The sequence below is a fragment of the Sinocyclocheilus grahami genome, unplaced genomic scaffold, assembly GCF_001515645.1.
Source record: "Sinocyclocheilus grahami isolate Dianchi unplaced genomic scaffold, SAMN03320097.WGS_v1.1 scaffold185.1, whole genome shotgun sequence".
NCBI classification, from domain to species: Eukaryota; Metazoa; Chordata; class Actinopteri; order Cypriniformes; family Cyprinidae; genus Sinocyclocheilus; species Sinocyclocheilus grahami.
In genome coordinates, this window is record NW_015505364.1 from 368,888 (window position 1) to 396,830 (window position 27,943).

The 27,943-nt window shown below is 36.4% G+C and overlaps 1 protein-coding gene across 2 annotated transcripts in view; it reads right to left on the reverse strand.

Moving 5' to 3' along the window:
• grid2 (glutamate receptor, ionotropic, delta 2) overlaps positions 1-27,943 on the reverse strand; it is a 418,885-nt gene that overhangs the window by 21,180 nt on the left and 369,762 nt on the right. For both annotated transcript variants that reach the window (XR_001610173.1, XM_016284580.1), the window contains exons 13-14: positions 24,199-24,394; positions 1,845-2,011 (exon numbers count right to left, since the gene is read on the reverse strand). Coding sequence is in view for 1 of the 2 variants with exons in the window: in XM_016284580.1 (XP_016140066.1) it covers positions 1,845-2,011; positions 24,199-24,394 (363 nt within the window). In the remaining variant the exon portion in view is untranslated. The remainder of the gene's footprint in view (positions 1-1,844; positions 2,012-24,198; positions 24,395-27,943) is intronic.

Below are 27,943 nucleotides of genomic sequence, written 5' to 3' on the forward strand. Positions count from 1 at the left end.
TCACACGTCCCCCAAAACCCCCCCCCCCAATTCCCCCCCCCCCCCCCCCCCATTAGTTTTAGTCATATCATATTTTAGACATAGTCATAGTTTTTATGAGATTTCAGGTGCTTCTGTGCTTTCTGTGCAGTATCCTGACAAAAGCACATGTCCTTATTATGGAATAACGTATGGAAGATAATGATCTGTGGTTTGGAACGGTAAAAGCTCTTCAAAATCCACAGAATTTTACAGAGAACAACTGTACCTAGTGGACAATGTAAGTGATTATGGTGCACTTTCACGACAGTACGGATTCTATGCATATTCTTTTTGGTACCTTATTATCATTCTAGTATTTAGTCAAGTTTTCCTCTCTTACTCTTCTCTCCGTGGGCTATTTACTCAAGCACTATATGGCAGCTGTGTTCAGCTACTGCACTAGCATGTTCTCTCTTCAGACTGAGTAAACGGTCATGAGTAAACGCAGAGAAAAAACGACTTTTATATCAACAATGGGACCATCACTCCATGCTATCATATTTTTCTCAGTCTGTCACTATACTGGTATTTCAATATAGCAATTTGACTCAGAGTGAGCGATTTAACATGGCGGGGATCTCTATTCAGCTCCCTGTATTGTAGCAGCGGAGCAGAAAAAACATGTTCCTCCCATTAAGAATCGTATGTTGATAAGTTTAATTTCCATTGGTGCTGTATTTACTGCGCAGAAGTACTGGCTCTTGGTGAGGTAAAAGAGTTTGTGTTTTCAATAGACTGGCTAAATCTGAAAGCCTTTTATAAAACACTCATATAATTCTGCTGTGCAATTTCCTTTCCATTGTTTCAGAAACCACAGGAAAACTTTTTCAATTGCTCTATTAAAATGAAAGTTGATGGCTGTCCAAGACCACAACAATGACGGGGGTAAAATTAAATGTGCATGTCAATCAATAGCTTGTTTACATTAATAAGGACCGCACATCTTTAGTGGATTTCAGGCAACACACTGTTCAGCACATAGAAAAAAAAAGAAATTGTGAGGCCCAACAGGGAAGTATTTTTAAAATAGTATTTTTTTAAAAGTATTTTAATCATTAATGAATTTTAGCAGGGGAGACCATGGATAGTTGTAACACTTTTTACATAGACATCTGTAAAAACAGGTTTTATGTGCAATTTATCTCAAACTTTGGCATAATTTTCTCACATTTGTCTGTTGCAAATTACAATTATTTTAAAATTGGGTGGATTTTAACACTAACAGAAATACAGACTTCAAACTTAATTTTATGCGCTGAAAATTCAACACCTTCTGCCAACTCCACCCCATTTCATTTTAAGCATTTTAGATCATAAAGGTAAAAAAGAAAGAAAATTAAAAATGAATTTTTAAATATATATTTTTTAAATGTTATTCTAAAACAACAAACTAGTTGAATAATATCAATGAACAAATATAAAACATGTTGGCCTACACACTGTCCTATTTTTTGTCTTTGTAAGTCCAATAGAAGTAAATGAAAAAAGAATGAAAAATGAAAAAAGAAATGTTACAAACTCATGTCTGCTCACACATGATATTTCTAGTTTTGTCCTTACATTAGGTGAAAGTTATTTTTTTCTTTTCTTTTTTAAAGTGCTGTATTTAAAATCAGTTTTTTTTAAATGACTGTTACAATTCAGCCCGTGTTACATCCATTCCCGTCCTCCCATTTGAGAAATTGATTTTAAATCACAAACTCAGACTTTAAATGCCAAATTTAAATGGAAAATTCCCTTGAAAAATAACTTCTTGTATAACAGCAGGGCCCCAGAGACAACTGGCTACATATGGATAATAAAAGTCTCATCATACAGTGTACCTCTGAGAGAAGATGTCCCTGTAGGGACTGCCATGCTGCATCGCGATGCCGTAGCCCCTGTCAGCCACATTGTTGCTCACGGTGTAGAGTGAGCAGTCCTCGTCGTTAATGGCCACATACTCCAGCACAGCTGCATCCCACACAAATGCAAAACGTCCGTACTTCACCTAAGAGGGTGATAAAAAAAGACACAAAAGGACAGGAGAGTTATGAGAGACGCGATTGAAATCACGCTCAAAGAAAAACAGAGAGGCACCTGAGGACGAATTCAAAACCAAATCAGGTGGAAACAAACTGTCCATAAATAATGCGACCAGGTGCTGGACGTATTAGCAAAAGTGGCAAGTCCACATAAAGCTGCACTGCTGAAAAACAATCACGCTTGAATTAAATAACATCCCAGAAGGCTCTTGCTACTCTTTTACCATTAATCGTTTATTAAGTATGGATGAGAAGTGATGCACAAGGACGTTTTACATCTTCAGACTTTGTCTGCAGAGTCGCTGTTTCTAAATCTGACTTCTACCAAAACAAGGTTAGCAGAAAAGACCCTTGCTACAATATAGATCTCTAAATACTTGCAATATTTCCTCTTTGAGTGAAAACGAGCATTTCAACGGCAAGAGACTTTTACCTTAAACCCTATGAAAGAGTTTAATTCTAAAAAAAGGCCTATGCTTATTCTCTACTACAGACAAAAAAGATATCCTTGAACAAGTCAAGTGAAAGATGGCCTCTTTCCTCTTAGAGAACATTTCGAGGTTACGAAAATCTTGCATAAAAAAATCTATGTGCGTTTAATGAAAACCAGAAAGCTTTCTTTTTTCAATTGCAGTCAATCTGCAGTTCAACATCCAAGGATATATTTTATAGACCTCATTCTTAAATGAGGTAAACTGTTCATGTAAAATATGTACGTGGATATTTTGGTGGTAGACAAGTCTGACTTTTTAGGCAGAAACATTTTAATAGCCTGCTAATGAAATTTTCAGGCATTTCAAAACAGTCTGCAACAGGACAGAGCTAGATCAGAGAGACTGCCTTCAGGGAAAATCACTATTAAATGAGTAAACATCTTATTTACTCCGAACGGCTTACCAGACATAGCGTGGAACTACAGGTCAGTCTGCTAAAGCACTAAAATGGGCTTCGAGTGACTCCTGGCTTCAGAAAACACTGAGAATATTCTCACATCAAGAGCTTATTTTGATAAGAGCAGCAGTCACCTCACTGCAACGAATGAAGATGCAGCTTCACTGCTTACAGATATAAAGCTGCACTGCAGGCTTCAACCGATAACTCTCCCCCTCATTCGGAGTCCCTTCAAAAGTGTTCAATATGCTTGGGTGCTTGTTTTAAACTAGAGTGCAGAGCTTTAGAAATGTGCCTATTACAATTTTCAGTAATATTCATATTAATATTAATATGAACATATTAAGAAATTAATGTTGCTTGCTGCAAAATAAAAGCATCCGCTAATATGGTTAGCACCCATTTACCTTTGCCTTTTCAGCAAATCAGGTTCTGGCTGTATGTTACATTACCTAAATAATATTCATGAGCCATGCTGATATCACCTTTTAAATAATACATGACATCTCAGTATTTTATCACCTATTGGCCAATATTAGATATATTTTTTATTTTTTGGTTTTGGTTGATAGTGGATATTTAATTGTAGAATAATTTCCCCAATTTGCCATAATCTAACATTTGCTTTAAGTTTATGTTTAAAAACAATAATAATGTGATGCCTACATTCACATGAAGAAAATAATATTGAATTTTAAACCATAAAAATAATTAAAAAAAATAATTAAAATATCTAACAGAATGAACATGTAGATTGTCAATTAAGTTACTGGCTTGATTAATTAATATTCATGACCCATCCCTTTGTTTTTGTTTTTTAATGATGTATGATATATCAGTACTGTATAAGCTTTTGGCCAATATTAGAGATAATTTTTTATTGATTGGATATTTAATTAAATGAAAATAATTATTAAAAAATTGGTTAAATATCTTACTGAATGAACACGTAGATGTTGACTCTTATGTCAATAATAAAAAAAAAATTATAAAAAATTGTGTATTCTGTATGCTACATCTCTGTAGGAGTATGTATTCATCTTTTATGTTTTCTCAAAGACACAGACAAGAAAATGACAAGAAAAGATCTCACCACAACGTAAGAACATTAAATTGAGAAGCTGAATGAAGATTGTTCTGTTATACCGGAGGCCTTTTCTATTGATTCTAATTCAATTGCACTCAGAGAGCAGAGGAAAAATTGCCTGTGGCATAATTGCAGTTGGTAAAATTGCCACAACTGCATTATAATGGGCAAATGTCACAAAAGGTGAGAGAAAGAGAAAAACGTCCTGACCCGAAGCACATTACAGACAGGAAAGTAAAGCATGTCTAGGAGTCCTGCATCCCTCCTGCCATAGGACTCAAAGTGGTTGTGCTTTTAATTGTGCCAAGGTAATTATTTCAGGTCATTTTCTCTAAAACAAACAATTCTCAATGCATCCTAATCAGTACATTGCTTTTAAAGGAAGCATCAAGCACATGCCCTCATTAGATTCATATTCACCCATACATATTCAACCTTTCCTCCAAACAACAGGGCACCGAGTTAAAGTTAAAGGAACACATTGGATGCAACTGTATTGGAAATGTGGTTCTCGCAACGCTCTCATGGTTTCAATGGCTTGGGAAAACGACAACACTTTATAAAAACAGCAGGACTCCTCTGATGTTTGGTGAGAAGTAAACCCTATAGTATGAAACAAATCAAAGCTTTTATGAAATCAATAACTTCCAAAAGGACACAGCTGCATATTTTGATGAGGTACAGAGGTTGTTTTTTCTTTCTTTCTTTCTTTCTTTCTTTCTTTCTTTCTTTCTTTCTTTCTTTCTTTCTTTCTTTCTTTCTTTCTTTCTTTCTTTCTTTTTAAACCTAGTTCATTCGAAGTTATCCAAGTGAATCAGTACACACTAATACTGCTACAGCTTTATTGCGGACACATATTTAATTTGAAAAGAACAGCTCAGAGAAATATTATGTCTTCCCCAGAACAGCAGTAAATGTGAATGATAAAATGATATATAGATTTTGCTCCACCATTATCTAAGGCATTACACATATTTCCCAAAATGCAGCATATTTTTACTTCTTTCACCCACATTTGTTAAGGTGTAAGTGCAGTAGACGTAATTTCAGATATTTTCCAAGATTTTTCAGCCACATACCTGTATTTTTAATATGAATAGATCACATTAAAAATGCTAGATAGAAACACCAAGATGTGGATACAATATGTGCATAAACTCTTCAGTAAGACTACATGTGCATAAACAACGATGGAAAGATGATGGATTTACTTAAATTCCTAGATGCACATCAAAAAAAGTCATGTGACTGAATAAATCACTCATATGATCAGTTGACTTGTTGCTCAAACATAAAACATCTGTGGTGTCTAAAACTGTTTTTTTTTCACAAATTTCCCTGGAAGTTACGATCTTGTTTTCCTGAGCACATGGCATGGAAATGCTGCTTTATTCACGTTTTTTTTGCGATATTCATAATTGAATTCACAACATGGATGAAAACATACCTATGCTTTCATTTGTAGCATTCTTTTAACTGGTTTTGAGTTGCAGGGCAGAATATGTTGGATTTATGTGCTCAAGATGAAATATAACTGGTCATGTTCCTATTCAAAACATTAAAGGGGTCATATGATGCTTTTTTAAAGATATTTATTATTTATTATTTATGTATTTGGTGTAACAGAATATGTTGACATGCTTTAATGTTCAAAAAACACATTATTTTTCAAATACTGTACATTATTGTAGGTCCTCTACGCCTCACCTCTCTCAAGCGCTTCGTTTTCTACAAAGTCCCTCCTTCCGACAAGCGCAGTCTGCTCTGATTGGCCAGCTGACCCAATGCATTGTGATTGGCCGAACACCGCAAGCACTCGTCGGCAATGTACCGCCCCTTACCATAATCGCGAGCTTCATCTTTCAAAATAAATGTAAAGACAGAGCCCGAAAGGGGAACAGAGTTGCGTGACAGACACAGTGATGAAGCTGGTATGTGTTTGTGATGTGATGTGACCCTCTCTCTCTCTCTCTCGCTCGCTCTTTCTCTCTCTCTCTCTGTCTCACACACACACACACGATGCACAAAACTCCGCATCTGAACAGTCAATTGCAAATACTTAAACTAATAACAAAACAGTAGCTGATTCAGAAGCGCCAGATTGTCATAGCAAAGTCAGAATGTCATCCTCTCCTAGGTTCATGAAACAGTCGTCCATAAAATGCATTGCTGTTCTGTTGTAAGTAATCTTAAAGATTCCTAAATGCATCTACTTCCGGAAGGCCAAATAAAGAGCTTTTGCTTTCGCCTAGAAACACACAGCGTCTCCCTGACATGGCTGCATCAACACTAACTGCGGATACTAAAATCACGCCTTCTTTCTTTGCTTGAACATTTGGGCGGCATTATGCAAATATTTCCACATAGTGAGGTAGATATGTGGGGGCGTGTTAGAACGAGCCGTTTTAGGGGGGCGTGGCAGAGTCTTAACTTTGATAAAGTATATCTCTTTGGTTTTGAGTCTTTGCAACTTCAGGGATCTTATCTATGCACACTCAGCTTGTAACACTCCAAAGAGAAAGGAAAACTTGAAATCGCATCATATGACCCCTTTAAGATAAAAAATTAATTTTTCCATTTATTCTAAAAGAAGAAGAAAAAAACTTCTTTATTCTCCATCTTAGTTCTTAGTTTAAAACCCCTTTATCAGGTTCTAACTCTAAAAGGTCAAAAGCATAAGAAGCTTCAGAAACCGTGCTCTAGAGAACCCGAGGAAGTGTGGAGAGAGGCCAGCTTCATTTGATGAAGGAGGACATTCCTGCTGAGTGATCATCTCCGAGGACAACATTACTGAGAGCCAATCAGCTCTGTCCTCGGCTTTCCTGCTGAGACATCTTCAAAAGGCCAGGGCTCAAGGTCCCAGAGGCCATCTTGCCAGCTGCAAGACTTTGTACAGAACAGCCTGACCTCCATTAAGGTCGGCTTCATTCTGTTTCGAGAATTGTTCCCCAGCGAAAAAATGGGCTCTCTTGCTTTTCTATTCAAAGCACTTTTTCATTAGATCAATTTATGTTTAAAAGATCCATATTCTTTCAGATTATTTTTTAACCCATGATTACTGCCTTTACCAAATCAGGCATGCATTTTCAAACAGATCTAAAATAAAAATGTTTGTATAATTGCTGCTTGCCTCAACTGATGTTGCTTATGTAAAAAAAAAGCAGACAAAATTCATCAGTTCAAACTTGAACTGAGCTGAAATCCCTGTCACAAGAAAAAATCATGAGGAAAAAAATAGAAAAAATTATATTTTAAATTATACTTTGCTTTCCTTTAGAGATGCAAAGTGGTTTGCAGTCATTTTGCAGGTCTGCTTTAACCAATGTGCTGCTTAAAAGGATAGTTCACATTTAAATAAGAATGTTGAATCTGTTTTTGCATATTGAATATATAATATTCATATAATTAATTAGGGATGCACCAATCCGATACTCAGTAACGGTATTGCTCCGATATTGCCATTTTCTGTCGAATCGGTTATCGGTCAGACGAGACCGATCCAAATCCGATATCGTGCATATACTATTCTGTGTTCTTGTTAAGCCCCATGAAAGGCACAAAACATTATAAAGCACCATAAAGTTTATGTGCACTATATTCCAAATGTTCTGAAGCAGTTCCATAGATTAATGTGAGCTACAGATGAATATTTAAGTCAAGTTCACATAAACTCTTCTCTCTGCTGCGGCTGTCTGTCATCCTCCATCGCATCGTGTTGCGTTCGGTTATGACAGTCAATATGATAAAAGTCTCTCCAAGATGATTCAATATTCCTATTATTATACTTGATCTGTAGATAAAGATCAGTGGTTTTGCATAAAATGACTTTATCTTGCTGGAGTTTAATGTTGTTTCTAAAGCATGCTACTTTCTACCGGGTGTCTGTTAGATCACAACTCTGGAGTAGAGAGCACTATGAATTGTTCTTTATGCGCACAGTAACTGAAATTTAAAACTGTTCAATGAAAAGGCTCAATAAACCATCGCACAGATATAATACACTATACATCAAAATTATCTTCCCTTTGTGCCTTGAACTTTTTATGCAGACTGCTGCGCGCTGTGATTCCGTGTTGCTTCAAGCATATCATTCTACACACGGGATGCACATAAGCGATTTGTGCCGCTCTGTATTTGAGCCTTTCATAATACTTTTGTGCAATGAAAGATGCCCTATTTATCATATGTAGCTGCCTCATTACTGTGCTATAGAGAGAAATGTCTTTTAATTTTATAGCCTATATTTATATATAAATATATTTACTTGTTTTTCATGAATGTATTTTACAACAATACAAAGAGCAATGTGTAAACTTTTTACCAGATTTAGTCCTACAACTTATTAACTTTTATTTGTTCCCCACTAAACAATGTTTTCACTAAATTTTTTTATTTTATAAAATTACTGTGCACTCATGACTTTTCTACAGTACCTTTTGCAGGTGAATTATCCACTAACCTAGTTTATAATAGGATTTTTGTCAAAGATTATGATTATATATTTTTTCATTTGTTATTTTTCTTTACAATGAAGTTGTCTGTATTTAGTAGATAACACACAAAACAGTCATGATCAGGCCAACACAGAGGTATAGAAATTCTATATTGATTAAAAAAAACGAACAAAAAAAAAAACAACTGTGCTAGTATCAGATTGGTATCGGCCCATACTCAGAATTTTTGGTATTGGATCAGTACTGAAAAATAGTATCGGTGCATCCCTATAATTAATATATACAATATATCATTTTACCTCTCTCTTCTATATATTTACATGTATATTTCTTTTTCCAAAACATTTAAACTGTGCCGCTAAGACAATATAAATGTCCAAATCTGCATGCAGTAGAGAACCAGTGAAATGAATTGTATATACAGAGAGCATTGAGGAGTATCATTAATTAGCAGTTTTAAGAGAGGGACAGCTGACCAACGGTCTTCACAGGCTCTTACATAGGGTACACTGAAAGCTCGCACCCAGGTGGCCTGTGCTCGAATGTGCACTCGATGGAGACAACACGGAGAGACACTAATATGTGACAACTTCCTCTCCTGTATTTCCTCTCCTCTCTAATTGGCTTTGAGCTGTCATTAGTATTCTTTCCTACAGAAAATGAAAGAAAAGCAATTAATAGTCCATCACAGACCATATGCAAAAGGACGTACCTTCCCAAAGACAGGATCTATAAAGGGAGAGAGGCATAATTAGGCACAGATGTTTGAGAAACAGTGCAGGACAGCTCACTGAGCTAGAACTGAAATACTGTTGCTAATGGGATATGGCATGAATCTTTATTTTTTCACTCAATCTGTTGTTTTGCAGTATTACAAATATGGACCTTAACTCCTTACAGACTGATCTAATGTGAAGAATAATGGGGACATTTTAAAATATTATGGCTTTAAAAACAGTTGACAGAGCACTCTCTGTAGACTGAAGAGATCTTGCTTTGCAAACCAAACCAAACCAAGCTTGTAAGATCACCTGATGCCACTTATTTTTTTTAAAGGGATAGTTCACCCAAAAATGACACAAGGATAAATAAATGACAATGAATCTGTTTACAAAATTATTACATATTTGATAATTCCAAAAAGTAGGAAGCACCATTCAATGTAACAGCTTCCCATATTTTTCCCCAACATGAAAAAAAAGCTCATAATGTCAAAGTCAGAGTTGTAACATTTTGCAGTCATATACTTGTCAATTTTCCATAATGCTCCAACATAAAAATGTCAAACAGCAGTGCGCTCAGCAGGGAGTGAACATTTGAGAGAGAATATGACGTGTAGGCTATTGATTGCTAAAATAGATCTAAACTTCCATCATAATTTACTCACCCTCATGCAATTTCAAATCTGTATGAGTTTCTTTTTTAATTGTAGAACATAAAAGAATATATTTTGAAGAACTTTGTCAATACAGTGCAAAAACTACTGACTTTCAACTCTATGGACAAAACGCTGAGGCATTCTTCATAATTCTTAATTTCTGTGTTCTCCAGAAGAAAGAAAATGACACAAGGATAAATAAATGACAATGAATCTGTTTACAAAATTATTACATATTTGATAATTCCAAAAAGTAGGAAGCACCATTCAATGTAACAGCTTCCCATATTTTTCCCCCAACATGAAAAAAAAGCTCATAATGTCAAAGTCAGAGTTGTAACATTTTGCAGTCATATACTTGTCAATTTTCCATAATGCTCCAACATAAAAATGTCAAACAGCAGTGCGCTCAGCAGGGAGTGAACATTTGAGAGAGAATATGACGTGTAGGCTATTGATTGCTAAAATAGATGAATTATGCCTCTGACATTTAGTGGGAGTGGTGAACCACAGAAAGAAGTGTAATTCTCATTTTGTATGATCATTTCTTAAAAGAAAAGCATTGACTCGCATAAAAAACTGCTCTCCTTTAGAAAAAATGATAGTAATAATAATAAAAAGATGTATGAAGGCCTATATTTAGCCAAGGCTGATAGGAGTGCTGGTTCCTTGACAGGAGTCACCCACGCTGAATCCGACCATTATTGTGTGCCAAATCTCATCAATGTCACCCAAATCCCTTTCTATTTAACACTGGTTTCACTCTGCCTGTCTTTCCTGCCTGTATTGACAAATCGATCAGTTTTGACACTAGTCGGTCTGTTCGGTTTGTGTTGACTAGCTGTGGATCAGATGACTTAATTTGCGCTTGTTTGATACATGGTGACAGTAAGAGGAAACCTGTTCATCCACACATGTGTCCAAATGTATCTGCGTGACATTAGTTTTGTTTAAACTGTAATGGCAAAATCTCTCTGGAAATGCAAACTAAAGACATCTGAGATGCTCACATACAAGCCAAAATTCTTGCCATCAGCTCTCCAATTACTCAAACGTTGCTCAGTAGCTGACAGGAAGTGTATAAGTGAGAGGGACACAACTGTTTTACACGGTTAATGACAATGGAGCAATACAAATCTCTGTCAACACAGTGCTGACAAGAAGGACGTTTACATAAAGTTGTTTACATTCTGGAAAGGCTGGGTAAAATGGCTAGTCAATATTGAGCAACTTACATTTTTAGATAAAATACTGCCAAATACTGCTCTGCCAACAAAAGTAATTCCAAACAAAGACACTTAAATCAACTGTCGCCTGAATGATTCAGTGTGCTTTGAACAAATTGTTGGAGTGTATGAATCAATGACTCCTTCATAAGGACACTCCACTTGTCATCACCTACAAGGGCAACGATGTAACTTGTAGAAAGAATCACTAAAAATGTCTCTACCACTAATAGCCAGACTGATAGTTTGTCAAAGTCCCACAGCTTTCAGTGTTTCCCCTAGGTTTATGGCTTTTTTTTTGGGGGGGGGGAGATGTTGTTCATGCATGCAACGCTGAACTCATACGTCATCAGCCTGGAGCTGCTTCCGTGTACAACTGTTGGCACAAGCTAGATTAAAGTGATTATTACGTTTTGAATATGGATATTTTTCTTACAAAAACGCAGCCACAGGAAGCCTTTGTACACCCCCGGAGCCGTATGAGACACTTTTTTTTATGGATGGGCGCTTTTTTTCTTCTTTTGGACTGATGCATGCAACACCCGCTGAGTGTCATTAAACAGCTTGAAAGATCAAAGACAATTTTTAATATAACTCTGACTGGATTCGTCTGAAAGAAGAAAGTCATATACACCTAGGATGACTTGAGGGTGAGTAATTTATGGGCTAATTTTCATTTTTGGGTGAACTAACCCATTAAGTAATGAAAATTAAACAAATTTAATTTTTTGGAAAATAAAGGTAATTAATATTACAATTAAAACATTGAAGAAATATTGTATGATTATTCCTTAGACATGTTGTTCGTGTATTTATGTCCTCATTTAGTGAGGCAGACGCTAAAATCACCGCAAGCGTCACGTGCACTTCAGAACGAGTGGTAAACAAAACCGCACGTCTGCGCCATTCATTGACAAAGAGACACGCAGAATTCATATTTAAATATGAATCGTTTTGCGGCTTAATATTTACAAATATTAGTGGGAGTGTGTGTGTGTGTGTGCGCGCGCATCGGGTGTAACTCCACTGTGCGTGATACAGAGAGAGATAGCGCGACCATAATGTAGAGACCGAAATGACATGCCGTCGTGTAAATAAGATAAAAAACATAAGGCTATTTAATTTGCTTAATAAAAGAACAAGGTATAGACCTGTTCTATCGGAATGGTAACTTTAAATTACTTCTGTTGTGATCTGGCGCTATAGAGAAACTATAATTCAATAAAATTAACTTGACCTTCAAGGGGGGCGGGCCGCCCTCCTACTATAATGGCAGGGGAAACACTGGCTTTTAATTTTCTGCATTCTTTGAACACTGCTTGACCAATCAGATTCAAAGACTGCAAGAGCTCTGAATGTTTTCATACAAAACTAAACTACACTGCAATGCTTAATTTAACATCGAATTTGAGGCTATGTATAAGCTGAACTGTGCTTTTGATCATTTACTCAAACACACCAGGGTTAGTCATAGCCTTCAAAAGAAAAGAAAAGAAAAGCATATCCTTTTGAGCTTCCAACACAAAGGGTGAAAGATAAAGCAACTAAGACAGCCATGAGACTGCAAGTTTAGCCTCAGACAATGTAGAGATTGATTGCAAAGAAAGCCATCTAACCTCTCTGCAACAACAATTCTCTTCTCCTCATAAAACAAATCTTATGTGTTTGGAACTACATGAGGGTGAGTACCTGACAGAATTTAAATTTTTAACTTTAACTCCTTGCAAAAACCAGCCAAAGACAAGAGGGAGAAGGAGGGGAGTGAGATCAAGCTAGGTTCTAAGTCGGGTCACCCTCCACCATGCCACACACCTGAGTACAATCTTTACTTGACAAGACTTGGACCACAGGTCATCTTTTGTCTGTGTTGTTGAAAGGTTCTAATCAAGAAAGTAACGGTCGTCCTACTCTTCTTAAAATTCTCTTAGTCTATTTGTGATGACATGGATCAGTGGATGCATCTTGTCCATAGAGCAGGAAAATACAGGCTTCACTAAATCCCCGCAAAGATGTGAGAAAAAGCTGTCAAAAGTCCCTAGGACACAGACATCCTGACATTCTTAGCACTCACTGATATGAGTGCACACATACACGTCTTTGCACGCATGCATGATCACACACCCTACTGTATAATCAGAGTGCTCCCCATCGCTCATGTGGCTGTCATCTGCAGCGCGCCATCTCTGGTTCTCCTCACAGTTGCGACATACACACTTCATGAAGCCCCTGTCCCCTGCATCAGGAGCACCTGTGATGTGACATTTTATGATTTTTACTCATGCTGAGATGACAAAGATATAGAGCTCCAGCATGCCTTTCCTCTCACAACTGACAGCACACTTTCTTCCAACTTCAGAATAATTTTAGGTCGCACACACTGGCTCTGTTCCAAAACACAGGGAACTTCCCCCATAGGCAGTGTTTTAAGGCATAACAGACACACTCCAGATGTGAAGGCTGTTAGCATATCGTTACGTTTAAGGTGTGATCAGATTAGCAAAATTTCACAATTTGTGCAAAAAAGCTGCATTGTATATCGTCATTAGTGTATAGGCTATATACAGTGGGTACGGAAAGTATTCAAACCCCCTTAAATTTTTCACTCTTTGTTATATTGCAGCCATTTGCTAAAATCATTTAAGTTAATTTTTTTTCCTCATTAATGTACACACAGCACCCCATATTGGGGTTAACAAATAGTTAAATATTTGAATATTCAATCTGTAATTATTATTCAGAAAATAAAAACACTTTTCGAATTTTACTACGTTTTGCTTTGCTGGCTGTAAATGCAGGGAATCCACGATAAATCCTACGCAGGCAAACTAAAAGTCAGTTATAACTAAATGCACTGGGTGGTGCTGTGGAGCGCTAACAAGTTGATTGTATTTGATCTCAGAATGTCATCATCTGCCTTGCGAAGTTTGGAATTACTTTGATCAAAATGATCTTACTAAAGGATCTTGCAAAATGGAATTACTTTTGATCAGATGAATTAGTGAACCTGAGTTCTCATAATATCAGCACCACAATGAGAAATCACATGAAATCCAAACAGCAGTCGACTGAGGAAAGACAGCTGTCCATCACTGCATTCACGACTGCAGGTAAGCGCAGTTGTATCTGAGTGAGTCGAGAAGCTTATCTGATAGCCAAACTATCTTGAGACATATGCTTCATTTAAGTTTCCTTGAGGGAGAGTGGTTTAAGAACAGAAAACACAAAGCGCTGAAAGAAACTTTGCTTATCTTCAGAATCCATCAGATAAATAAACACAATGTCAGAATCCATAAGAATCCAAAATTTAAAGAGCTCTAGGATTTAAAGATGCAGATGATACATGTTTACAATAATTGTGTTGGTGTGGATGGGTAATATATATTTATATCAGTGGTGGGCCGTCAGGGCCAGCAAAGCCTTCTCTGCTGGCCTAAACACTATCAGAACCACTGATTTAGTTTTAATATATTTGTGGCATCATTATTATGGTATGACGAGATGGATTAATTCATGTAGGACGCCACTGAAGGCCTAGGTGTAAAATGCACGGCCCGCCACTGATTTATATAGTTAGTTATCTAACGTTACAGTCATTTATAGTTATCGCTCAAAGTATGAAAGGGCCTTAAGACCAAAAAATGGGTAAAATAATGCAGTACCTCTGATACATTTTTGCCAATACTCTTGAGTTTCTAATTAAATATGTTTATTTCTAATCATAATTTCTTTCACATCATACACCATGTTAGGCGGCACTTATTAATGATATAACTTTATCATACCGCCTCTTAAGATTCCATTTTAAGCCAAATTGCACAAAGCATTGCATATCCTCCATATAATGCATTACAACTAGCTCGGTAAATGAATAAATTCAATATGGCAGATGAGGTGAGAGAAATGACAATTATAAATGTACATTTCATTCACAAAATATAAATATATATTTTTTTGAGTTATATGTGCAATCATTTCATGCTTACTAGACTTATTCCTTCTGTTTGAGGCACCTGATCTCATAAAAACTGAATTAAACAACTCTAAATCATGAAGTGCATAAGCGTGCTGCGCAGGTAACTCAAGTCATAGATGTCGGATTTTGAAAAATTAGATCCGACCGGTACTTACAATGACGGAAAAAAGCAATAAGGTGCGTAACACAGCAACATTCACAATATGAGACAGTGGGAAAAGGTTTCACAGAGTCATTTGCGATTCAAGCCATGACATTACTGTCATTTTTTTCATAACCATTGATACACACAAGAATACTCATGTTTTCTAGGTAATGACAAATTACTTTTATGTTTTCATGTGCATGGGAGTCTGGAAGCGTCTCAAGTAGTATTTCTATGAGTAGCCGCGGTCAGATATGTGCTGGCAAGAAATAAATATTTAGGACCACTACCCCTTTTCTGCCTCTCCTTTCTTGACCTGTGATGTATTATTTTCTTTGCTTTCCAAAAGTCCATTAAGGCCTGGCGGTGGGCCATCTTGTCTCCCGCAGACAAAGATAAAGATGTGGTGCAGGGACAAACAGAATGAGACTGAGCGGGGCATCGCTGGAGTTTACCTCAAAAAATACACACACATTCTCACCACTTGCTCTGCAAACACATATTCACTACAAAATGTATGTGGCTTCTGACACTTACATAATGCCGCCCCGTTCTTTTAATTCATCTACAATTCAATAATTTAACTTTGTCTCCTAAAAACAAACCGAATAGATGGAGGGGCCATTCTCCTTCTCAAGTCTCTGCAGGAATACAGAAGTGAAATTTAATGATCCAATTTGGGTCATCTTGCTGGCAGACCAGAGGGTTGTTGAGCTTGAGATTAAACTCATCCTTTAGAGGCTGTTTGTCTTTTGCCTTTTCTCACACTGATGTTTCTCCCTGCAAATTTATGCCCTCTGCATTAGTAAAGCTCCCCCCATTTTTTCCCCGTGTGGAAGTACTGCTGTGTGGGCTTCTAACCAGCTTTCCATTTCCCTAGTAATATAGCACATTTGTCATTAAGATTCACCGGAGTGACTCGTTAAGAGTCTGATTGAGAATGTTTATCTGCGTGAAGGAGAAACATCGCTCAGAGAAATGGCAATGTGAGCTCCAGAATTTACTTTTAAGTCAGTAGTTTCTACTTTAAAAAGGGAATTTCAGTCTTCGCAACAATTCAACCCTCTCATAATCCTTTTTTTTTTTTGGAGTGTCACACCAGGAATAAGAGAGCTCAGATGTAGCACTGCCTGCCAAGTCCTCATGGGAAGTTGCTACTCACTGGTTCGTAATTCAGATTTTATGTGCATACAGGGGATTTTGGATGTAATAAAATGTTGGGCAATGTCTCTCTCTCTCTCTTTTGCTTTCTGACAAAAAGTAGCTTTAATGCCAGTACAACAAATTGACAAGGAAAATATGCATAATTGATCAGTTAATTATATCATTCTTGTGTTTCCACAAAAAAATGATGGGAAATGTAGTTTGAAATGTAGAGTATTACCTAAAAAAATGCATAGTACACAAAATGTCAATATTCACAAATACTAATTAGAATCAATATAAAACTTCAATACTTCTCACGCCCGTCACACTGTAGGTCAGGGCTAAAAAAAAATCACCAATTAATTTCCAAGACTATTCTAGTTGTTCCTGATTATGCCATAAATATTTTAAAACCAATTTATAGACACCGCCATTTGTATGTCAGACACAAATCTCTGGATTTTAGCAATTTAAACTATAACTGCACTACAAGTCTCCAAAAAGATGAAAAAAAGTCCTGAAATTTTCAGCACACTGAAGGATCTTCCTTCATTAAAGAAATCTACATAAATTGCCCTGACTTTTAACATTTTAATAAGCCTTGAAATTTGAAGGTTTATAGGCATTAGAGACAGATAGATAGAATTTGTATTGGTCTACAAAAACCTTTTGTAGACCACTTCCCAGAATCAATTACCTGAGTTGCAATTTGCATTGGAATTCCTGCGTTCACGTGCACTTGGCCAGTATATACCTGCATTCTGACATGACTTTCATTTAATCTGCAGCAATCTGTAAGTGCCATATGGAACATATAAGGACATGCTCAGAAAAATCTCTTGACTGCATGACATCAGCACTGTATATCCCTGAGGTTCCTCAGCGAATCTGGGTTTGAGTCTGTTTTGTTATCGCTAACAGCATTTAGCAAGTTTCCTCGCAAAAGTGAGTGATGAGAGACTGAAATATGACGTGAGGAGTAAAAAGGAGTGTTATAGAGGAGTGTTTTGTAAAAGATCTTCTCGATGCAGACAGATGTCCTGCCAAGTAAATTCAACACTCAGAGCTTAGTTCCTTTCCCCATGTTGAGACAGATAATGGGGCCTAATTTCCTTTTAGATCAAGCCTCCTCAATTTGCTCTTATTTTAATTTCAGTTTCGCTCATCAAATTGCTGTACATGGATACGGGTGCACAGCAAAGTCATATACATATCAGACCCCTTAAATACAACTTCACAATTAGTGCCACCTCTTCTCTTATTTTTTTCTTTTTGCAATCCTCTTATCTTTTCTGAACACTTATCCTCTCTCTTTGGGTTCTTCTGTGTGTCTCCCCGGTCCGCCCCTTCTCTTGAAGCTATAACACCAGCTCATTCCGTCAGATGCCTAGCAACAATGCTCCTAAATCTATCAGGAGGAAGAAGATATGTCTCAGCTAATTCCCGTTAAAGCAGCACTTTCATTCTCACTTTCCTCCTCCTCTATTTGTATCTTACCTGTGATGTCCAGTCTCAATTATCCTCCCTTCCACATTTCCTACACTATCTCCTCACTCACTTCCTATTTTGGTGTCAAAAGCTCTTTTTTTCTGCACTATCTTTAGATTTCTCTTCCGTCTCTCAGTATTGCGAGTGGAGAAGTATTGCTGTAGTACAAGGACTAATGCATGTTTTATTACATCAAACAAGCAAATACGGGTTTATATGTTAAGCTAAATTTGTTCAGGGTCAGTAAGATTTTTTGTTTGTTTTAACAAATTGCTACTTTTATTCAGCAAGGCCACATTAAATTGATCAAAAGTAACGGCATCTCAAATAAATGCTGTTCTTTTGAACGTCTTATTCATCCTGAAAAAAATTATAATATAATATATAAATAAAACATAAAACAATTTAAGCAGCACCATTGTTTTGACATTGATAATAATAATAAGTGTCTCTGGAGCACCAGATCAGCAGATTAGAATGATTTCTGAAGGATCATAAAACAAAACACTGAAGTTTTGGCTGCTTAAAAAAATCATTTTAAAATGTATTAAAATAGAATACATTTTAATTGTAATTTCACAAATTTCACAATTCCCCCCCAGAATTTTCATTTTTGGGTGTACTATCCCTTTAAGAGTCGACCACACTGCCAATAATGTGCAGCAACAAAGCTACGATTTTAGTTGGACAAAATTGTTTTATAAAGATTGTTTTAGTCCAACAGAAACTGAGATCTGACACCTAACATGTTACCAACAGCAGAGTTTCGGTGACCTTTTTAATCACTTTCGATTAATATGCACCAATTAAATCACTGCCAGTTTGAAAGACCCTTTAACAAATAACCACTAAGCATTCTCTTACTGCACAGTACTGTGTTTTGGATCAAAATTAGAGTTTAATGCAGCTAATAAAACACTCAGTTTCTTATAAAATGAGATTGACACAAACACATTCATGCTGCTATTACCCAAAGGTCTAAATATCTGCAAATCAACAACAGCAATTTCTTGTGATAAGTGGTGAGCAGGTGCACATGATGAGCGGCGTGACTCTAAACACAGTTCTACGCAAACACCGCAGCTCTTTTTGATCTTCGTGGAAATTTCTCAAACGTGCCAAGCAGGTGTTAAAAGAGTTTTAATCTTTCCCATAGAGCAGGCTTCCTCATGCGTTCACGTTACCTCAGCTGGTGATGAGTCAAATCTCATCATTACGCTTTCTAAACAATCACCATCCGACTTCCCACATGCACTGCACTGTTTTGTGCTGTTCGATGTGACAACACGCTAATGAGCAAGCTGAGAATGAAATGATAAATAAGTGTTTGTGTAATGAGAGAAGAGCGGCTCTTTGTATAGCGTGTTTGTGTGAATCTGGGGAGGGAAGGATGAACGATGGAAAGATCATTAGATGCCCTCTATAACAATAATTCACTAAAAACTATTTTACAGGAATATGAAAATTGTGTCATCACTGACACACGCTCTGATCATTTCAAATCCATATGACTGACTTTCATCTGTGGAAAACAACAACAAAAAGCGTTGTTTGCTCTTTTCCATTTAATTACTGTACAATGAAAAGAGACTGAAGCTTTCAAGCTTCCAAAAAGAACACATGCAAAATATTTCAAATCATCTGAAACCATTCAATATGGTTGACAAAACTGGTCTGAATATATATGAAGCCATATGAGGAAACAAATACTGCAAGAATGCATTAAATTGATTGAAAATAAAAACATTTATGTTAAATACAAATCTTTTTCAAATAAATGTTTTATTCATCAATGAATTCTGAAAAACAAACAAACATCTATCACAGTTTCTACAAAAATATTAGGCAGCACATTTGTTTTCAGCATTGATAATAATAAATCAACATATTAGAATGACTTCTGAAGGCTCATGTGACACTGAAGACTGGTAATGGCTAGTAATGGCTGCTGAAAATTCAGCTTTCTAATAACAGGAATAAATTACATTTTAAAATATATTACAATAAAGTATAGTTATTTTAAAGTGTAACAATATTTCACAATTTTACTGTTTTAACTGTATTTTTAATCAAAGAAATGCAGCCTTGATAAACACAAGAGATCTTTCAAAAACATTCTTACCGACCCCAAACTTTCAAACAGTAGTGTATATATTTAGCAAATATTGCACGAGTCATATAAGATTTTAAGACACGTTCATTGTGATTTTGTGTCCTTTATGGAGCTTGAAAGCTTCAGTAGCTGTTCATTGTAATGTGACAGAAAAGAGCAACAAGTAAGAGAAGTCATAAATGTTTGGAACGACATGACGGTGAATAAATAATGACAGAACTTTAATTTCTGCGTCAACTCCTTGTTTAATCTTTCTTCACATCTACCTCCTCCTTTCTTCTACCTTCCTCTGTCTCTGCTACATCTTGCCCTCAGTTGCTTCTTCCTGTCTCTTTTCGGCGATAGACATGCTGGCCAAATAAGCCTTGGATAATGAAGTCTGTGAATGGTGAAATATGATTTAAATCCTTTTAGTGCTGGCTTATATCGACTCCCTTGTTTGCAGTCAAAGGCACCTCTCTCTCTCCTTTTCCACACCCCTCCTGCTCCCCTCTTTCCATCATGTTTTGATGTCAACTAATGGTCTATGTACAAAATTCTCCTCCGGTGGGTACTGAGCTAGACATAATGGGGACATCTTATCTTATGACCTGAAAAATGTCTTCCTAGGACGCAGACCATCTCATGTCCTTCTGCGAGTTCTACAGTTTCCAGACGAAAGCCTCCTTCATATATCCACGTTTGCTGGAGATGATTTACTAGTCGTGGACAGGAAAACACTACTGTTGTAATATGACTTTGCTTAAGATCAAATCATTTCAGGAAAAGGATACAATGTCACTGGAAAATATTCAGAAAGGTTATAGTATACTGAAAAAATTAAAACACAACAATGTGCAGTACTTGATTATAGTAGCTTTGTGGAGATTCTTTAATACTGAACAAATTGAAACAATGTAAAAAAACAACAACTAGAACAGAGCCTTTTTAAGTTAATGTAGTGACTTGATAAAAGTTTTTTTTCTCCATATAGTTACTCAAAATAAAAAAGATAATTGTCACCATGAGGACAGTCATGACAACTTGATATTCTAAGTTTAGTCAAGTCATTTACTTAAAATAATTATTAAGGACATCAATTCAATTCAAAGAAAAAAAAATCCATGCAAACTGTTGCTTTCTAGAACTTCAGTTCAAGGGACACCTCATTTTTTACACTTTATAAGACTTATGAAAATTCATGAAACACATTAATCTTGAGTGAACTTATTAATGTTTTGCAATGTAGGTGAAAATGTGCCATAAAAATAGAAATCTTGTATGCTCTGCTCATGAATTATGAAAGCATCATCCTTATCAGTGAAATGAAATTCCCAGTCTGCTCCTATTATTGAAAAATGAGACAAACAGGGGCTCTCAGCATTAGCACATGACTAGCTCAGAGAAGAGATGAATACAACTGAGAATAAACATCATAAATATTTGCTGGGGAAATCAGAGCAGATGTTTGTCCAGTGTACCAGATACTCCTTTATTATGGATCTCACAAGCTGCGACAAGTCCTGCTGTTACACAATGAATTCTGCGGCTGTTCTTTGATTCTTTAAAGGGATAGTTCACCCCAAAATTAAATTCATAATCATTTACTTACTATCATGTTGTTTCAAACCTTTATTACTTTTATTTAATCCACAGAACACATCTACTTATCTACAGAAGAATATCCAAGCTGCTCTTTTCTATATAATGAAAGTGAATAGTGAAATTTGTAATTTTTTTTTCCAAAGCATTTTATTTTTAAGCAATATTTTCAATACCAGGCATTCAGTTGACCAAAACAAAAAGCTATTGTATGGTTTCAAAGGACTTCAAATAAGTTATATGGGCTAATTTATGGTAATATTTTAGCTTGACAGCACCTGTTCCCCATTCATTTTCACTGTATGTAATTTAAAAATTCAGACATTCTGCTAAATGCATGTCTCCTTTGTTGTTCCATGGAAGAAAGTCAAGTAAATGGTTACAGAACTTACTTTTTGGCTGATAATTATGAGAAGAACATTTGCCTGTGCTTGCAAAGAGTCTGCAAGGCTATTTATGTAATAAATGACAAGAGAAAATGTGAGAAAGGCAGAAAGGCTTCTGTTACTAAGAATCTGCTACTATTCTCCACTTGTTGTTTGTTGTGTATTCTGAATATAGTTGTAGAGTACAATATGTGCATCTATTTGCCAAAAGTCAGTTCATGATTTATTTTAAGATCGTTGTTTTTATTCTGTTTTCTGCACATAAAAAGTATGTGCCAAAAAGTCAACATTGTCTCTGTTGGGAATGGATTTTTTTAAACTCAATATTGCATTTAACAACACACATACTTGCACACAAAACTGTTTCACCTCTACAGAGTTATACAATATTTTAAATGTTGTTGGAGCATTAAAGTGATAGTTCACCCAGAAATTAAAATTACCCCATGATTTACTCACCCTCAAGTCATCCTAGGTGTATATAACTTTCTTCTTTCAGACGAACACAATTGGAGGTATATTAAAAAATGTCCTGGCTCCTCCAAGCTTTATAATGGCAGTGAATAGGTGTTATATTCAATAGTCCAAAAGAAGTCCAATCAAGCGCATTCATCATAAAAAAGTGTCCCACACGGCTCCGGTAAGAGGGGGGTGAATAAAGGCCTCCTGAAGCGAATCGATGCGTTTTTGTAAGAAAGTTATCCATATTTAAAACTTTTATAAACAGTAATCTCTAGCTTCCGCTAACTGTCGTATGTGCGTTCACGAGAGAGTGGCATTCCAGCGGATGACGTAGGATGTAGGCGTAGCGTAAGCTCTGGTGAGAATATGTAGTCTCACGAGAACCAAGATTTTGTTTACAGGAGCAAAGGAAGCCAAGTGTCTTTTGTTTAGCAAAGGAAAATCAGTCTCCTCTCGGCTTATATCGAAATCGACATTTTTCTTTACAATTTCTCGTTTTGTACTTCTAATTCGTGACCGGTGTTTTGTTTTGCTCTCTCCTCTGCTCTTCCGCGTTAGACACTTCTCACTGCAGCTTACGCTATGCCTACATGCTATGTCATCCACCAGAACATAATTTTATTGTGAACGTGTGTACGACAGTTAGCGGAAACTAGAGATTTCTGTTTATACAGTTTTAAATATGGATATTTTTCTTACAAAAATACATCGATTTGCTTCAGGAGGCCCCCGGAGCCGTGTGGGACACTTTTTATGATGGATTGATATATCTTCTTTTGTGTTCCACATAAGAAAGCCAGTCAGACAGATTTTGAACAACATGAGGGCGAGCAAAAAACGACAGAATTAAATTTTTTTTGGGGTGGACTATTCCTTTAATATTCCTGTAATCATGCCAATTGAAGGATTACCCAAAGTAATCATTTAAAAAAAATAATAATAATAAAGCCAGTTTAACAGCATTTTAAACTAAAATGTTAAAATAAATTTTCACAAAGTCAAAACATTAAAAGAGTAAACATTTCCATGCACAATTGCTTGCAAAAATACAATTTTACTTAGAAAAAAATTATATCATGTTGGCTTGTTTATTAGCTTCAAGATTTTCATGGCTACAATCTGCTGTCAATAATCTAACCAGCATCATAAAGCTGAAGCCCTTTTTTATAAAATTGCTTTTGGGTAAAAGCATCTGTTAAATGGCTGAAATGTAAATCATGTTGTGGTCATATACTGGTCAAATACTGAGAGAAACTCCAGGAGTCAGTCACTAGGGGGCACTCTGAAGCCTACAAGCCACAGAGGAAGACAGGCAGGTGAAACAGAAGAGGCAAAGGAAGGAGAGGCTGAAGGAGTGTAAGACAGAGGTGTCACCTTGTCATACAATATTTAACTGAACACCTGTGAGATGATATCACATTAACAAAACACTCTAGTCAGCCATTTACTCTTTAGTATTCTCACAAGATCTGAAGGCGGCACAGACTCTCTGCCTTCATACTTCACTCGCCTACCAGCCTTTTTAATTGCAGTGCTCAAGCTCGTTTAAAATTCCAAATGAAAACACGCTTGGAAGAGAGGAATAAAAAAATCATGGGGTAACAAATAAGGCATTAACCCGCACCTAATTAGTATGGGAATTCAGTGGGGGAATTTTGAGAGTTAAATCACTCATAACTCAAGCACCATTAAGCCGCATTAGCGCATTTTTGCTTTGATATCTCTATTCAGAAAACATTAGTGCTATCTTCACAAACCGTTGCTTAGTTAAGCACTGTAATTAGATAAACGTGGCGGCAGTCATAGCATCCGGAGCACCCTACCTTCCGGATGCCTTCTTTCGATTCCTCCACATTGTTTTCAGCTCCTCCTGTCCGGTTGATCATCCTCCACATCTGCGAGTACATCGGGTCCCTCTCGAAAGGGTTCATGCCTTTACTGCGGACCTGTTCATAGACGGCAGAGTCCAGAACCGTGCCGTATGGCAAGTCTGTCTGCTTAGCCAAATCCTGCAGAGACCTGGAGGGGAACAATGAAATATATTACAATCTAAAATATTGAGAAACAACATTCTTGGGTTGATGCCTGGGGGCGTAATAATTTAACGATTAAAACATTATTTGCAAAGTCTACAGTGTGGATACATAAATACCCACACGTTTGAGCTTAATTGTACCAGTGTAAGTGAGTATAAATCCATCCAGCACGCTCACCCACGCATGTTATGTTGAATACTGTTTATTCAGCAATTTGTGTTAATATCTTACATCTAATTAAAAGTTAGCCAACCAAGGGACAATAATTCCCTGCAGTAATATTTATATTAAGCAAATAATTGGAAAACACAATAAAGACAAAGCCTTCTCTGCAAAATACTGCAGTTCATCAGAGTGTTTCATTAAGTCTCACTTCATTTAGAAAACTGATAATGATACAAATTAGTGCTTTTGCACTGTGTTAATGTTCAACATGACCAGCTCTATAACAATATTTCTATACTTTTGAGCAGCATGCCAATGACAGCAGAAAGCGTGGGTTGGTGCCATTGAGATTCCAGCAGACAGCTGGACTGACCTCTAATTAATCAAATATTATTACATCAGACAGCTGTCATTTTCTTCTAGTACTTAACTCCACGAGCACCCTTTGAAGGTTTAATGAACTTGCCCACAAATGTTAATCTTTTATTGCTCCCAATTAATCTCGCCACTTAATCCCCGCCCCTCCCTAAAAATTATGAGTATGTGTCGGGTGTCATTTGCATAGAGAATTGCCATAAAAATGACCCGTGAGTACCCTGCAGTACTATAAAGCACCACTGCAGGACTACTGAGGAATGCAGGTCCGGTCTGTGACATTACACTTTCAATGCTATTGTAAGTCCTTTGTCTTTGCGTTCTACTCTGTGGGTCACTATGCACCTAATATAAAAGCACTAAAAGCAGTCGTCACTCATGTGTTGACATATTTCTTATTAATACAGAAAGTTTGGGCGGAACATACAAAAGGATTTGACCCCTTTTCTAAAATAGCCAATAGGCTTTAGTTATGTCAATCATGAATGACGATTCGCTACTTGCTATAGTCAGTTGTCTCATACTACACAAGTTCCAAATTCTGTTATCATAAGTCATAAGGCATTATAATAATACAGTTTAGAGAAAGCTATAATAATAATGATAATAATAGTAATTGTTTTTGTCTTTAATAAATATTATGTTTTTAAATCAAACGTTTTAACGCAGTGCTGATAATACATACACTATAGTTCAAAAGTTTGGGGTCAGTAAGATTGTATTTATTTATTTTTTTTTTAAAGAAATTAATTCCTTTATTTAGCAAGGATGCATTAAAGTGATCAAAAGTGACAGTAAAGACACTTATAATGTTATAAAAATTTTCTTTCAAATGAACGCTTTTCCTCTGAACTTTATATTCATCAAAGAATTTTGACAAAAACTGTATCAACTATTAAACAGCACATTTGAGCAGCATGCCAATAACAGCAGAAAGCGTGGGTTGGTGCCATTGAGATTCCAGCAGACAGCTGGACTGACCTCTAATTAATCAAATATTATTACATCAGACAGCTGTCATTTTCTTCTAGCACTTAACTCCACGAGCACCCTTTGAAGGTTTAATGAACTTGCCCACAAATGTTAATCTTTTATTGCTCCCAATTAATCTCGCCACTTAATCCCCGCCCCTCCCTAAAAATTATGAGTATGTGTCGGGTGTCATTTGCATAGAGAATTGCCATAAAAATGACCCGTGAGTACCCTGCAGTACTATAAAGCACCACTGCAGGACTACTGAGGAATGCAGGTCCGGTCTGTGACATTACACTTTCAATGCTATTGTAAGTCCTTTGTCTTTGCGTTCTACTCTGTGGGTCACTATGCACCTAATATAAAAGCACTAAAAGCAGTCGTCACTCATGTGTTGACATATTTCTTATTAATACAGAAAGTTTGGGCGGAACATACAAAAGGATTTGACCCCTTTTCTAAAATAGCCAATAGGCTTTAGTTGTGTCAATCATGAATGACGATTCGCTACTTGCTATAGTCAGTTGTCTCATACTACACAAGTTCCAAATTCTTTTAAGAATAACAAATCATAAGGCATTATAATAATACAGTTTAGAGAAAGCTATAATAATAATGATAATAATATTAACTGTTTTTGTCTTTAATAAATATGTTTTTAAATCAAACGTTTTAACGCAGTGCTGATAATGCATACACTATAGTTCAAAAGTTTGGGGTCAGTAAGATTGTATTTATTTATTTATTTTTTAAAGAAATTAATTCCTTTATTTAGCAAGGATGCATTAAAGTGATCAAAAGTGACAGTAAAGACACTTTCTTTCAAATTAATGCTTTTCCTCTGAACTTTATATTCATCAAAGAATTTTGACAAAAACTGTATCAACTATTAAACAGCACAACTGTTTTCAACATCGACAATAATAAGAAATGTTTCTTGAGCAACAAATCAGCATATTAGAATGATTTCTGGTGGATCATGTGACACTGAAGACTGGAGGAATGACGCTGAAAATTCTGCTTTGCCATCACATGAACAAACTACTTTTTTACTTTTTACAGTTATTTTCACAATTACGGTTTGTATTGTATTTATATATGTGAAAAAAGGTGAAAAAAAAGAATCTTATTGTCAGGTGCAGGTGGTATTAGTGAGGACATTCTCACTCTGGTGAGCATCTGATTGGAGAAATCTGTGTAGCGCAGGATGAGTCTTCAATAGGTTTGTTTTCCTGAAAGAGAAGAACTGCATCCATCTACGTTTATAAGTACACTAGCATATAGATGACCTCACAGTTAAATAACATGCATTAAAAGCCAGAAAATGGGATCTTCAAACAGGGTCAGTGTTGAACAAGTAGACTCACAGTTGTAGATTTTGCCCTAGATTGCAATATTTATAGATTCTGTTGACTGCAGTTAAATCCATTTCTGTAATTTTTAATACTATGTGTTCTTGTTCCTGCAAAATTCAGTTAGCCTCAATAACAGCAATCTATCTGTGTATACGCTTTTTCACACCCTTTATAGGTGACCATCTGGCGGCATTCAAATGCTTAGCTGATCTCTTTGCTTTGCCCAGGAAAACTGTCATCTATGGCACCGAGTGACTGTGACTGGCCAGACCGCAGGCAAACTGGCATGGCTGGCAAACTGAGTGCAGAAAAAAAAAAAAAATCTTGAGAAGCCTGTAGCCTGGCCCACCTTCACAGATGGATGTATGGAGCCGCACTGTACAATCTGTTTCCTAAACCATTTTTATACTTCTAAACCGATTTAACAATATGCATGAATATTCAAACCCGCTTCCTCTCAAGGGCACATTGTAATGTAAATTCAAACATTAAGGCTGCCATACAGTGTTTATTACTTTCCTCTGTTAAAAAAAGCAAACTGGATGGCATTTTCATGCTGTTTTGGGATAAAAGTGAACATCAGTGATGTGTTTCTTTTTTTGCTAAGCTGTATTACATCCAGCAAATCAGTGGCACAGTTTTGCAATGGCAATCAGCACAAACAG